Source organism: Pristiophorus japonicus, chromosome 15 (assembly GCF_044704955.1).
Source record: "Pristiophorus japonicus isolate sPriJap1 chromosome 15, sPriJap1.hap1, whole genome shotgun sequence".
In the NCBI taxonomy this organism is placed as follows: Eukaryota; Metazoa; Chordata; class Chondrichthyes; family Pristiophoridae; genus Pristiophorus; species Pristiophorus japonicus.
The window spans coordinates 96,609,388-96,623,533 of NC_091991.1; the positions used below are offsets into that span (position 1 = coordinate 96,609,388).

General features: G+C 45.6%; 1 protein-coding gene across 1 annotated transcript in view; it reads left to right on the top strand.

Moving 5' to 3' along the window:
* The window catches only part of ccdc77 (coiled-coil domain containing 77), an 88,157-nt gene that overhangs the window by 15,121 nt on the left and 58,890 nt on the right, over positions 1–14,146 (top strand). The window contains exons 3-4 of the mRNA XM_070900730.1: positions 3,201–3,343; positions 10,786–10,882. Of these exons, the coding sequence (XP_070756831.1) occupies positions 3,201–3,343; positions 10,786–10,882 (240 nt within the window). The remainder of the gene's footprint in view (positions 1–3,200; positions 3,344–10,785; positions 10,883–14,146) is intronic.

A 14,146-nucleotide genomic window follows, 5' to 3' on the forward strand; every position in this document is an offset into this window, starting at 1 on the left:
GTTCCTTAACTGGATGACTTCCCAACCGTTCTCGTGGAACACTTCAGGAGCTGCTGCTTTTATACAAAATTCTTTGCAAAGTCATCATTTACATTATCATTGGTCAGTCTTTCTACTGCGTGACAATTTTTTTTTGATTTGTTGCAGATTGTTTAATTTCAACTTTGTTAATTGTTTCACATCCTCCTTGGGTATGAACATATGTATCCTGCCTCCTGCCACTAACAGGGATTTATTTCTAAGTTCTGAATACAACAGAAAGCCACTTCCTAGACCTACGACCTTAGCTCTGAATAACAGGAACTGTACCATTGTCCTACAGTTGCACCTGCTAATTCTGCCACATCGGCAAATTGTGTTTTGCCGCCTTAATCTAAAATGTGTTTAACTCTTTAATTCCAACTTCACCTGGGATGAGAGACTTGTCCGGTGAGGAGAGATTGGGCCGATAATCTCTGGAGTTTCCAAGAATGAGAGGTTAACTAAATGTAGCATTTTGGCCCAGAAATCCCGGTTTCTCCTTCCCACGGGCGTTCGACTGGATTCTAGAAAAAAGATGCGCATCTACCTGTTCCTGCTGCGCCCACGCGAGTTCCTGGTCCTGAGGCCTCCATTGACTGCGTGTCACAGCACGTGCACGTCGGGACATGCGCAGGGCTGGAGCTGCAGTCACATGGCTCTGGGCAGCCAATCGGGTAAAGTATGTTCTCATTCATAATAATGGGAACTCTAAGTTGGAGTTCCCATTATTATGAATGAGAACCACCCCCCCCACCCCAACACACACAACATTAATAAAAAAAAATAGAAAAAACACACTACATATTTAACATTAATTTAAATGAAGGTTATATATTACTAAAAAATATATATTTTTCCGATTTTTAAAGTTTTTAAAAATTATGTTTTAAAATAAATTTAACGTTGTGGGCAGAGTTTTTAAAAATAAAATGTGTTTTATTAATTTATTTTTTATGTTTTAAGTGTGTTTTAAAACTCACGCCTGTAAATGTAAGCTATGCGCCTGTTTTTATCAGGCACAAGAGTTTTCAGGACATCCACTGGGCAAATACTGCAATCTTGAATGTCCTGGCTGCCAAGATCCGGAGGATCTGTCCAGCTCCAGCTTGACAGATTGGAAAAACCGTTTTTCAGCGCATGCGCATTGTGCACTGCCTTCCCGGGTCCTTACGAGAGGCTGGAATTTATGGGCCATAAGGTTCTGAGGGGGATTGACAGGGTAGATGCTGAGAGGTTGTTTCCCCTGGGCTGGAGTGTCTAGAACTAGGGGGCATAGTATCAGGATAAGGGGTTGGCCATTTAAGACTGAGATGAGGAATTTCTTCAATGAGGGTTGTGAATCTTTGGAATTCTCTGACCCAAAGAGCTGTGGAGGCTGCGTCTCAATGTATTCAAGGCTGAGATTGATAGATTTTTGGACTCGAGGAATTGAGGGATATGGGGATAGGGCGGGAAAGTGGAGTTGAGGTTGAAGATCAGCCATGGTTTTATTGATTGGCAGAGCAGGCTCGAGGGTCCGAATGGCCTACTCTTGCTCCTAATGTTATTTAAAACCCTGGATGAAACCCATCAGATCCTGGGGGATTTGTAAGTCTTTCGTACCATTATTTTTTTAAATATTTTTTGCTTGCATTAAGTTTAGTGAGTTCCAGTCCTGATTCATTATTAGTTTCCCCAGAATGTCAGTTATATCTACTGTGAAGACTGACACAAAGTAATCATTCAACAAATTTGCCACTTCCTTTTCATTTGAAATTTCACCTGCCTCTGTTTTATAAAAGGCCCACATTACCTTTGACTGCCCTCTTTTTCTCTAATATAATTGTAAAAGCTTTTTTTGTTACTCTTGGTATCCCTCGCAAGTTTCCTTTCATATTCATTTTCGAAGCTCTTATCTTTTTTGTCTTCCTTTGCTGTTCAACAACAACTTATATTTATATAGCACCTTTTTAATGTAGTAAAACTCTGAGAAGCTCAAGAGCCCAGAATTAGAGGAGTGCAGATATCTCGGAGGGTAGTGGGGCTGGAGGAGATAGCAGAGATGCGGAGCGGCGAGGCTATGGAGGGATTTGAAAACTAGGATGAGAATTTTAAAATCGAGGCGTTGCTTAACCAGGAGACAATGTAGTTCAGCAAGCAAAGGAGTGATGGGTGAACAGGTCTTGGTGTGAGTTAGGACACGGGCAGAAGATTTTTGGATGATAAGTTTATGGAGTATAGAACGAGGGAGGCCAGCCAAGAGTGCATTGGAATTGTCAAGTCTAGAGGTAACAGAGACATGAATCAGGGCTTCAGCAGCAGATCAGCTGAGGCGGGGCAGAGTCAGGCGATGTTCCGCAGGCGGTCTTAGTGATGACAGATATGTGGTCTGTGGGTGGTGGTGTAAGAAGAGAAGCCATTGCTGTGATTCTCTGGCTACGATTCAACAGTTAAGAATGGAACCAGCCGAGTTCTTTATATTTCTTCCAGTCACCGGGATCTACACTATTCTTTGCACTTTTGTATGCTTAGTTCTTGAGTTTGATGTTATACCTCACCTCTTGTCGACCATGGCTGTCTTATTTGGTAATTAGAGCCTTAATGATGTATACTGGTCCTGTATTAAGCACAATGAAGGTTCAGGGGAGATGGAACAGAGGTGCTCAAAATTCTGAGGGATTTGATAGTCGATAGGGAGAAACTATTTTCAGTGAAAGGTGGATACGGATTTAAGGTAATTGGGGATAGAACCAGAGGGGAGAGGTTTGTTGTTGTGATCTTGAATGCACTGCCTGAAAGGATGGTAGAGCAAATTCAATACCAGCTTTCAAAAGGGAATTGGATATATACTTGAAAAGGAAAAAAATTATTGGGCTATGGGGAAAGAGCAGGGTAGTAGGACTAATTGGGCAGCTCTTTCCAAGAGCTGATACAGGCACGATGAGCTGATGGCCTCCTTCTGTGCTGTAAATTCTAGTTAAGTTGATAACAGGAGATTGAGTGGCAGATGTGATGGTATGAGACAATAAGCTTCATGAGAGAATTCAAAGAATGTTCAGATATTTACAATGTGAATAGATAAGCATTCTGTTACCACTGCAGGAGCATGGTGTTGCTAATTTTGTTCTCTATCTCAAATCCATGTTTTATTTTAAGACATGGAATATTGGACTGTGATCGTCATATCGTTATTTTCTCAGCATAAACTCCAGTGGACGATGCGGCAGAGGGAAGAGGAAATTGAGGAGCTACAGAAAGCTCTCAGCGACATGCAGGTTTATCTCTTTCAGGAACGTGAGCATGCACTGCGACTCTATGCTGAAAATGACCGGCTAAAAATCAGGTAGGAAGCAAGGTTCCAGTGGATTGGCTAAAAGTGGCTGCTATGGGTGAGGTACAAGATCTGCTGCTATGTCCCTGAGGCAAAATACTGATCTAATTTGAAGGAGATGTGAATGGAGGCACCAAATATAAGATGCGTATAATCGTTGTTCATTTAGCAGGTCCTGGTGAGTTAAAAGTAGATGCCATTGTTAGTTTGAATATTTGGATGAAAATTATGCTGAAGAGGACTGCTTGCAGTCTCTGCTTTCTGCTATCCTCGCCATCACAAAGAGCACCTACTTCAACTATGCCCACCTCTAAAGAACATAAGAATTAGGAGCAGCAGTACGACATATGGCCTGCTTGGGCCTGCTTGAGCCTGCTTTGCCATTCAATAAGATCATGTCTAATCTTTGATCTCAACTCCACTTTCCTGCCCGATCCCCATAACCCTTAATTTCCCTAGAGTCCAACAATCTATCTGTCTCAGCCTTGAATATAAATCCAATCTGTCGCTCAAACTGTCATCCAAGGCTTTAATCACGCTCAGATTTGACTATTCCAATGCTGTCCTGGTGCTACCCGTATCATGCCCTGCACCACTTGCCCATCAGACCCTGTCATCACTCACTTATGGTGACTCTCGGTAACCCAACACCTCAAATTTAAAATTCTCGTCTTGCGTAAATCAGTTCATGGCCTTGCCTCTGAAAGTACAGCGGACAACTATTTTGTTCAAAGAAGGTATGGGTTTTATTCAAGAAAGCAAATATCACAAATACATTCCAATTAAAGTGTAAAATCTTACAAAAAGGTTCGAAACAATGGGGAATACTTTATTACAGGTAATAAACACAACAGAAATACCTTCCACTTCCCACTCACTCTCTAACTAGGTCAAACTCTAGGGCTCCAGGGATTCATGCTCACCAGATCCTTTCCTTTGACAGCTAGGACTGTTTCGTGGTTTTGGGGTTCTTTGGTTATCGCCGGTTTGCCTTACCGTATCCTGGACGTGGTAGAAGACCTCTGCTGCGGATTGAAAGCCAGCTGGGGCGAGTTCTTTTCTCCGATGTCGCGATGTTTCTTCCTGCGTTTTCTCGCCGTATGCTCTCGATCTTGTTGTTCTGAAGTGCTTGGTCAGAAAAGTTCTTTCTGTGATGGTCAGAACAGAGATAGTTCTCTTGGTACGATAGGCCCTTAATTATATTGAGAGGCTCCTTAATCTTTGCGCCAAATCTAACGTTTCTTTTGTTTAAGTTTTGCTGCCCAGCTAACTGAAACTTGATTAAGTGTTTTTAATCTGGCATTGATCGACTTTTCTGAGCTGACGAGCTCTTGTCAATTGTTGAAATTATCCTTTGGTTTCGAGTCACAATTGTTAGTTAGTTTCTGGTGTTGAGTTGTCTGCCTGGGTCCGAGCTTTCTATGCAGGATGGAAAGGTGACTAGCATTATGTATGTGTTGGATGGGCTCTGTGCTTGGACTAAAACTGTACTTCCTTGAGTCGATTGTTGAAATGTAAATGTCTTCTGGGGGCAGGTTTGAGGGTAAACAGTTCCCCAGACAATTTGATTAGCTCCAATATCCCCAGACAGCTTGATTAGCTCCAATATTCAAACTGGCTTTTCAAAGTTTGAACTTACTCCTTGCCTTGCAGCCTTTTTCTCACAGACCTGACATGCACATTTAAAAAAAATTCCAAACTTGGTTAAAACTCGGAGATTTCTTCCATATGCATTTTAGGATCCCAAACTTTCTGCTTAATAGTTCCAAATCAAATTTCTTTTTCAGTGAGTCTAAACACTTGCGGGGGGGGGCGGTTTCCACGAATGTTTGGAATCTTACACCCCGCCACCACCCCAGCCACCCAAATTCCCTAGTCCTCGGATCCTGGCATCGAGCACCTCCTTAAGAATGTAAAAACATATATAAAACGGAAAAGAGTGACTAAAGTAAATGTTGGTCCCTTAGAAGATGAGAAGGGGGATTTAATAATGGGAAATGTGGAAATGGCTGAGATCTTAAACAATTATTTTGCTTCGGTCTTCACAGTGGAAGACACAAAAACCATGCCAAAAATTGCTGGTCATGGGAATGTGGGAAGGGAGGACCTTGAGACAATCACTATCACTAGCGGGGTAGTGCTGGACAGGCTAATGGATCTCAAGATTGACAAGTCCCCTGGTCCTGATGAACTGCATCCCAGGGTATTAAAAGAGATGGTGGAAGTTATAGCAGATGCATTCGTTACAATCTACCAAAATTCTCTGGACTCTGGGGAGGTACCATCGGATTGGAAAGCAGCTAACGTAACGCCTCTGTTTTTAAAAAAAGGGGGCAGACAAAAGGTGGGTAACTATAGGCCGGTTAGTTTAACATCTGTAGTGGGGAAAATGCTTGAAGCTATCATTAAGGAAGAAATAGCGGGACATCTAGATAGGAATAGTGCAATCAAGCAGACGCAACATGGATTCATGAAGGGGAAATCATGTTGAACTAATTTACTGGAATTCTTTGAGGATATAATGAGCATGGTGGATAGAGGTGTACCGATGGATGTGGTGTATTTAGATTTCCAAAAGGCATTCGATAAAGTGCCACACAAAAGGTTACTGCAGAAGATACAGGTACGCGGAGTCAGTGGAAATGTATTAGCATGGATAGAGAATTGGCTGGCTAACAGAAAGCAGAGAGTCGGGATAAATGAGTACTTTTCGGGTTGGAAATCGGTGGTTAGTGGTGTGCCACAGGGATCGGTGCTGGGACCACAACTGTTTACAATATATATAGATGACCTGGAAGTGGGGACAGAGTGTAGTGTAACACAATTTGCAGATGACACAAAGATTAGTGGGAAAGCGGGTTGTGTAGAGGACACAGAGGCTGCAAAGAGATTAAATAGGTTAAGCGAATGGGCTAAGGTGTGGCAGATGGAATACAATGTCGGAAAATGTGAGGTCATCCACCTTGGCGGGGGGGGAAAAAAACAGTAAAAGGGAATATTATTTGAATGGGGAGAAATTACAACATGCTGCGGTGCAGAGGGACCTGGGGGTCCTTGTGCATGAATCCCAAAAAGTTAGTTTGCAGGTGCAGCAGGTAATCAGGAAGGCGAATGGAATGTTGGCCTTCATTGCGAGCGGGATAGAGTATAAAAGCAGGGAGGTCCTTCTGCAACTGTATAGGGTATTGGTGAGGCCGCACCTGGAGTACTGCGTGCAGTTTTGGTCACCTTACTTAAGGAAGGATATACTAGCTTTGGAGGGGGTACAGAGACGATTCACTAGGCTGATTCCGGAGATGAGGGGGTTACCTTATGATGATAGATTGAGTAGACTGGGTCTTTACTCGTTGGAGTTCAGAAGGATGAGGGGTGATCTTATAGAAACATTTAAAATAATGAAAGGGCTAGACAAGATAGAGGCAGTGAGGTTGTTTCCACTGGTCGGGGAGACTAGAACTAGGGGGCACAGCTTCAAAATACGGGAGAGCCAATTTAAAACCGAGTTGAGAAGGAATTTCTTCTCCCAGAGGGTTGTGAATCTGTGGAATTCTCTGCCCAGGGAAGCAGTTGAGGCTAGCTCATTGAATGTATTCAAATCACAGATAGATAGATTTTTAACCAATAAGGGAATTAAGGGTTATGGGGAGCGGGTGGGTAAGTGGAGCTGAGTCCACGGCCAGATCAGCCATGATCTTGTTGAGTGGCAGAGCAGGCTCGAGGGGCTAGATGGCCTACTCCTGTTCCTAATTCTTATGTTCTTATAAGAAGCAGGAGTAGGCCATACGGCCCCTCGAACCTTCTCCGCCATTCAATAAGATCATGGCTGATCACCAACCTCGACTCCACTTTCCTGCCCAGTCTCCACATCCTTTGATTCTCGTAGACTCCAAAAATCTCTCTCTCAGCCAAAAATGTATCTATATCAGCCTTGAATATATTCAGAGACTCAGCATCCACAGCTCTCTGGGGCAGAGAATTCCAAAAATTCACAACCCTCTCGTGAAGAAATTCCTCCTCATCTCTCTTAAATGGCCGACCGCTTATCCTGAGACTGCGCCCCTAGTTCTAGACTCCCCAGCCAGGGGGAAACAACCTCTCAGCATCTACCCTGTCAAGCTCCCTCCAAATCTTATGTTTCAATAAGATCACCTCTCATTTTTCAGAACTCCAGAGAGTAGAGGCCCATTCTACACAATCTCTCATTATAAGACAGCCCTGTCATCCCAGGAATCAATCTAGTGAACCTCCGTTGCACAGCCTCCAGGCAAGTATATCCTTCCTTAGATAAGGAGACCAAAACTGTGCATAGTAATCCAGGTGTGGTCTCACCAAGGCCCTGTACAATTGTAGCAAGACTTCCTCACTCTTATATTCCAATATATTAGCATGGATAGCGGACTGGCTAACTAACAGAAATCAGAGAGTCGGGATAAATGGGTCAGTTTCCGGTTGGCAGAAGTAACTAGTGGGGTGCCGCAGGGATCGGTGCTGGGTCCTCAACTATTTACGATCTATATTAATGACTTAGATGAAGGGACCGAATGTAATGTAGCCAAGTTTGCTGATGATACAAAGATGGGTAAGAAAGCAAATTGCGAGGAGGACACAAAAAATCTGCAAAGGCTAAGTGAGTGGGCAAAAATTTGGCAGATGGAGTATAATGAGGGAAAATGTGAGGTTATTTGGCAGAAATAATAGAAAAGCAAATTATAATTTAAATGGAAAAAAATTGCTGCAGTACATGGAGATCTGGAGGATCTTGTGCATGAAACACAAAATGGGCATGCAGGTACAGCAAGTGATAGGAAGGCAAATGGAATGTTGGCGTTTATTGCAAGGAGAACAGAGTATAAAAGCTACAACTGTACAGAGTATAAAAGCTACAACTGTACTCCACACCTGGAGTACTGCGTACAGTTTTGGTCTCCGTATTTAAGAAAGGATATACTTGCATTGGAGGCTGCTCAGAGAAGGTTCACTAGGTTGATTCCGAAGATGAGGGGGGTTGACTTATGAGGATCGGTTGGGCTGATACACATTAGACTTCAGAAGAATTAAGTGATCTTATTGATTCATAGGCTCGACAAGGTGGATGCAGAGAGGATATTTCCATTCATAGGGGAAACTAAAACTAGGGGACATAGTCTTAGGATAAGGGGCTGCCCATTTAAAACTGAAATAAGGAGGAATTTCTTCTCTCTCAGGGTTGTAAATCTATGGAATTCTCTGCTCCAGAGAAATGTGGAGGATGGGTCATTAAATATATTTAAGGTGGAGATCGATAGAATTTTGAGCGATAAGGGAGTAAAGGGTTATGGGGAGTGGGCAGGAAAGTGGAGCCAGTTCCATGATCCGATCAGTCATGATCTTATTGAATGGTGGAGCAGGCTCGAGGGGCCAAATGGCCTACTCTTCGTTTTTCTTATGTTCTAAACCCCTTGCAATAAAGGACAACATGCCATTTGCCTTCCTTATTGCTTGCTGTATCTGCATGCTCGCCTTCTGGGGGAGGGGATAGAGGGAGGGGTGGGAGATAGCGAGCAAGTGCGGGGAGGGAGGGGGAGAGGGAGGGAGGGGTGGGAGATAGCGAGCGAGTGCGAAGAGGGAGAGGGAGGGGTGGGAGATAGCGAGCGAGTGCGAAGAGGGAGAGTGAGGGGTGGGAGATAGCGAGAGCGGGTTGGGAGATAGCGAGCGAGTGCGGGGAGGGGGGAGATAGCGAGTGCGAAGAGCGAGGGAGATGGGGGGAGGGGTGGGAGATAGCGAGCGAGTTCGAGGGGGGAGAGGGAGGGAGGGGTGGGAAATCGGGAGAGGGAGGGAGGGGTGGGAGATGGGGAGGGGATAGGGAGAGGGGGGAGGGGTGGGAGATAGGGAGAGGGAGGGAGGGGTGGGAGATAGGGAGGGAGGGGTGGGAGATAGGGAGAGGGAGGGAGGGGTGGGAGATAGGGAGAGGGAGGGAGGGGTGGGAGATAGGGAGGGAGGGATGGAGGGGTGGGAGATAGGGAGAGGGAGGGAGGGGTGGGAGATAGGGAGAGGGAGGGAGGGGTGGGAGATAGGGAGGGAGGGGTGGGAGATAGGGAGAGGGAGGGAGGGGTGGGAGATGGGTGGGAGATAGCGAGTGCGAAGAGGGAGGGAGATGGGGGGAGGGATGGGAGATAGCGAGTGAGTGCCAGGAGGGAGGGGTGGGAGATAGCGAACGAGTGCGAAGAGGGAGAGTGAGGGGTGGGAGATAGCGAGTGCAGGGAGAGAGGGGTGGGAGATAGCGAGCGAGTGCGGAGAGGGAGGGGTGGGAGATAGCGAGCGAGTGCGAGGGAGGGAGGGGTGGGAGATAGCGAGCGAGTGCGGGGAGGGGGGAGAGGTGGGAGACAGTGAGTGCGAAGAGGGAGGGAGACGGGGGGAGGTGTGGGAGATAGCGAGTGAGTGCGAGGACTGTGGCATTTTATAAACAGTCCTTTTCTCCTCACGACAACAATCAGAATTCCATTGAAACCCTCCAACATTTAAATCAGGTGAAAATTGTTGGGAGTTTTAAAGTCTGCTGTTGGGAGCTGGGTTTGCGTTGGAGGAGCAGTCTTCGACTTGCTGCCGGAATGGTTTGACCAAGCGGCTGCTCTCCGCGAGAACACAATTGAAGCTTTAGATTTGTTGCTTTATTTTGAATGTAAATTCCTTGTTCTCCCTCCATATATAACAGGTCTCAGTAAAAACACCCGGCGTTTCCCTCGCTTCCGTCAGTCTGTATTTCTTAGTTACACAAAGAGCCATTGGCTCTGAAACCGTGCTTACAGAGCACAACACTCGTAGCCGACCATGACCCAGAGCGTGGTCATCTTCTCCAATCCACACGCTGACGGCCAATCTGATGTAACTCCCTTTGCCCTCAGTGGCACTTTAACCCACGCTCTGCTCTGGGCAGCTGCTCACGCTTTGGCCATTGCCCCCCTCCATCTCTCACTGTGTGCAGCCTGCGCAGAACCGTACAGATCGCTGCGCAGCCACGCACCTCGGAGGGAACATAGACCTGGAGTAACAGCCTCTAACCCTCCCCACTCACGCAGTTGCTGTTGCAGGCTCTAACCCACCCTCCCCCTGCCTGGTATTGTACCCCACTGTGTCCTGATGAAGTCCCTGCCTGAAATGCACTTTAGTTCCACTCTGAAATGTTATTTGTCCTATTCTAGCCCTGCACAGTATCTGAGGGCAGCCTAAGTTCCGTTGTGTGCATGGAAGTGCTCTCGGTTTCCCTTGCGTGCTCGGTGCCCGATATCATTGCACGGGATGTTTCAGAAGCTTGCAGCCTTTACATCTGTACTACAAGGATAAAACCAGCTTGGAGACTGTCGTTGCCTCTTGGTTCCAGTTTCCAATGCTAGGGGAGGTTGTTGAAAATGTAGCTCAACAAGCTGACAGCCTGTCTGATGCCATGCTGACATTTTGTCCAAATGTTGTCATTGCAGGGAGTTGGAAGATCGGAAAAAGATTCAACACCTGTTGGCCTTGATGGGTCCTGAGGCAGAAACAGTGACTTACTTTCATAAAGAGCCTCCACACAAGGTATTGTAATGACCCCACGGGCTGAGTGAAGGGACAGCTCAGGTTGCTGCTTCATTGTGTATTCGGGGAACACAATTGCAGCTTTAGATTTGTAGCTTTATTTTGAATGTAAATTCCTCGTGTTCACCCTCCATATATAAAGAATAATAGCTCAAAGTTAGAGGGAAAGGGGAATCACCAGGGCACAGATCCAGAGCTTGGAGCCAAGGTGGACCTGCGATAGTCTTCCTTCTCCACCTCTGTCTGCCCATCCTCAGGTGTTGGCCCTGCGATTTCGCCCACCCCTGCCCGATATCAGAGGGTTGCATTGTTGGAGGGACAGTGCTGGGGCAGTGCTGCACTGCTGGGCGGGGGGCATCTGTAAGACTTGCCTTTAATTAGACCGGTTTTAGCCTGCAGGATTTATCTACACTTCAGAGTTCAAACCTGTGATACAAAACAACACATAGATTCAGGATATTTCTTTTCTCATCCCTATCCAGGGGGTTATCTTGACTTGGAATAAGCAAAAGAAATACAAGCAATTTACGATAGCTTCAAATGCACAATCAGCCCGCACCAGCCTATCCCTATTAAAATACTTAGGTTAAAATCACCAATCCCCCTGAATGATTAGAAGACACTTGCACCAGACCGTGGTCTGCGATTGTAAGACTTAACACCCTGATTGTCTTGGCAACTTACCAGCCCTGGAGCAGCCCTGACCTCGCATGTTGCAGCCATTTATACCATTTTTTTGGATGGTGGCACAACGTGTATGTAATTGTCTAGGTTTGAAACAGAGATATTCTTAAGCAAATCCTTCCCATTAATAGGTCTTCTTATTTCTTATCACCATTCAAGGACGACTTACTGGCTGTGAAAATATCTCTTCGCAGCTGTGAGATCTCTCAAAAATTCATTAAAAAAGGTCCCTTGACTTTTGCAGAGCATTTTGGGTTATTAAAAATTGGTCAAGCCATCTTGGAGCAGTTTGCAATCACAGTTATTAACGGAAAATGAGAAAAAAATGATGTAGTCTTGCACATCTTTCAGATAAGACCTTCTTTCACTTTTTAATGCAGAAGCATAAACTTTGACAGTTGGAGTGACTTTCTTAAATGATGAAGGGAATAGATTGTGTTTGGTTCAGTTTTTTTTGTGCAAGATGGTGAGTAAAGAAATAGACACCTGAATAAAAAAACAAAAACAGAGTTGGTTTAGATAGCCAGAAGTACTATTTGCAGAGTCATTGACCTGGAATAGATCGCCAAAATCTGAAGTAACTATGGATTCATTTCAGAAGGAGTCTGGATGGGTTGCTGAGAGGGAAGTACACTTGCTGTGAAGAGATCTATATGGTTAGCTGTAATTACTGATATTAGTCTACATGAGTTTGATCGGCTTCAGGGGTTGGAGAGGAAATTTCCAGAGGTTTTTTCCAAAATGAACACCTTGTTTTGCCTCTCTCGGGAGGTTATGTGACAGTTTGATCCTGCATGTAGGCTGCCTGTGTCTGGGTGAAACAGGCTGCGGGGGTGGGGGGCCGGGGGGCAGGCAGACACAAACAGACAGACAATCAGTCATGTTTGTCTTTTATTTGTATGTTTGTATGTGTGCTTTTGGCTAGAAATAGTTTTTATTGGTTGAAAAGGGGTGTGAAGAAATGAGGCCCACAGTGCAGGACCCTACCAAGGGTGAATATAATAAAAAGGAAGATGAAGCAAATTGAACAGTAATGATGAGGCGATGCGAAGCTTGGGTTTAAAAAAGCTTTTAAAATTGAGGCACGTAGTAAGAATAATGGGCTAGTCCTGAGAAAAAGTGAGGTAAAGATGGATGATTTTAACAGTAACAGTGCAGGGAGGAGAAGAATGTAACTCAATGTATTTGCAGCTGAAGAAGAACAAGAGAGGGAAGTTAAAAGGAGCTTTCATGCGAAGGTTGCAGTGGGTGGGAAAGAGGAGAGAGCAGCAGATTGAAATAGAATGGAGCTGGATCAGAGAGACATTGAGGAGAGAGGAGCAGCCGATGGGGGAGAAATTGGAGGAAGGGAAGATTGGAAGAATGGTGTGTAGAGATAGAGATAGAGATGGAGAGAGGAGGGAGACAGATTACTTATCACTGGGCCCATAAAGTTTAGGCCTCCCATGTCCCGGGCTTTCCTTCCCGCCTCCCCGATCACAAAACCCAAGGATGTATCCTTGGCCCCCTCTTAGTTCTACATGTTGCCCCTCGATGATATCATCTGAGGACACAACGTCAGATTCCAGATGGACGCTGATGACAACTGGCTCTAGCTCAACACCATTGAAGCCATTATCTTCGGTCCCTGCCACAAATCCTATTCCATCGCCACCGACTCCATCTCTCTCCCTGAACACTGAGGCTGAATCACGCTGTTCGCAACCTTGGCATCCTATTTGACCCTGAGCTTCCGACTTCATATCCTCTCCATCACCTTGACCCCCGACATCCACCTCCGTGACATCGCCCATTTCCGCCCCTGTCTCAGCTCATCTGTTGAAGAAACTCTTATCCATACTCTTGTTACCTCTAGACTTGACTGTCCCAATGTTCTCCTGGCTGGCCTCCTATATTCCACCCAACATAAAGATGAGCTCATCCAAAACTGCTGCTCGTATCCTAACTTGCATTAAGTCCCGCTCACCATGACCCTGTGCTCGCTGATCTACATTGGTTCGTGGTCCAGCAACACCTCAGCTTTAAAATTCAAATCCCTCCATGGTCTCCTCTCTGTCTCTCTAACCTCCTCCAACTCTACTACCCTCTGAGATCTCTGTGCTCCTCCAGTTCGAACCTAGAATCCTAGAATGGTTACAGCACGGAAGTAACCCATTCGGCCCGTCAAGCCCGTGCTGACTCTCAGCCAGTCCCACTCCCCTGCCCTTTCCCCATCGCCCTGCAACTTCAGATACTTATCCAACTCCCTTTTGAAAGATAAGATTGAGTCTGCCTCCATCACCCTGTCAGGCAGTGCATTCCAGAACCCAACCACTTGCTGCGTAAAAAAGCTTTTTCTTACATCGCCTTTGATTCTTTTGCCTTAAATCTGTGCCCTCTGGTTCTCGACCCGTCCACCAATGGGAACAGTTTCTCTCTATCTACTCTGTCCAGACCCCTCATGATTTTGAACACCTCGATCAAATCTGCTCTCAACCTTCTCTGCTCCAACGAGAACAACCCCAGCTTCTCTGGTCTCTCCACGTAACTGAAGTCCCTCATTCCTGGAATCATTTTCGTAAATCTTTTCTGCACCCTCTC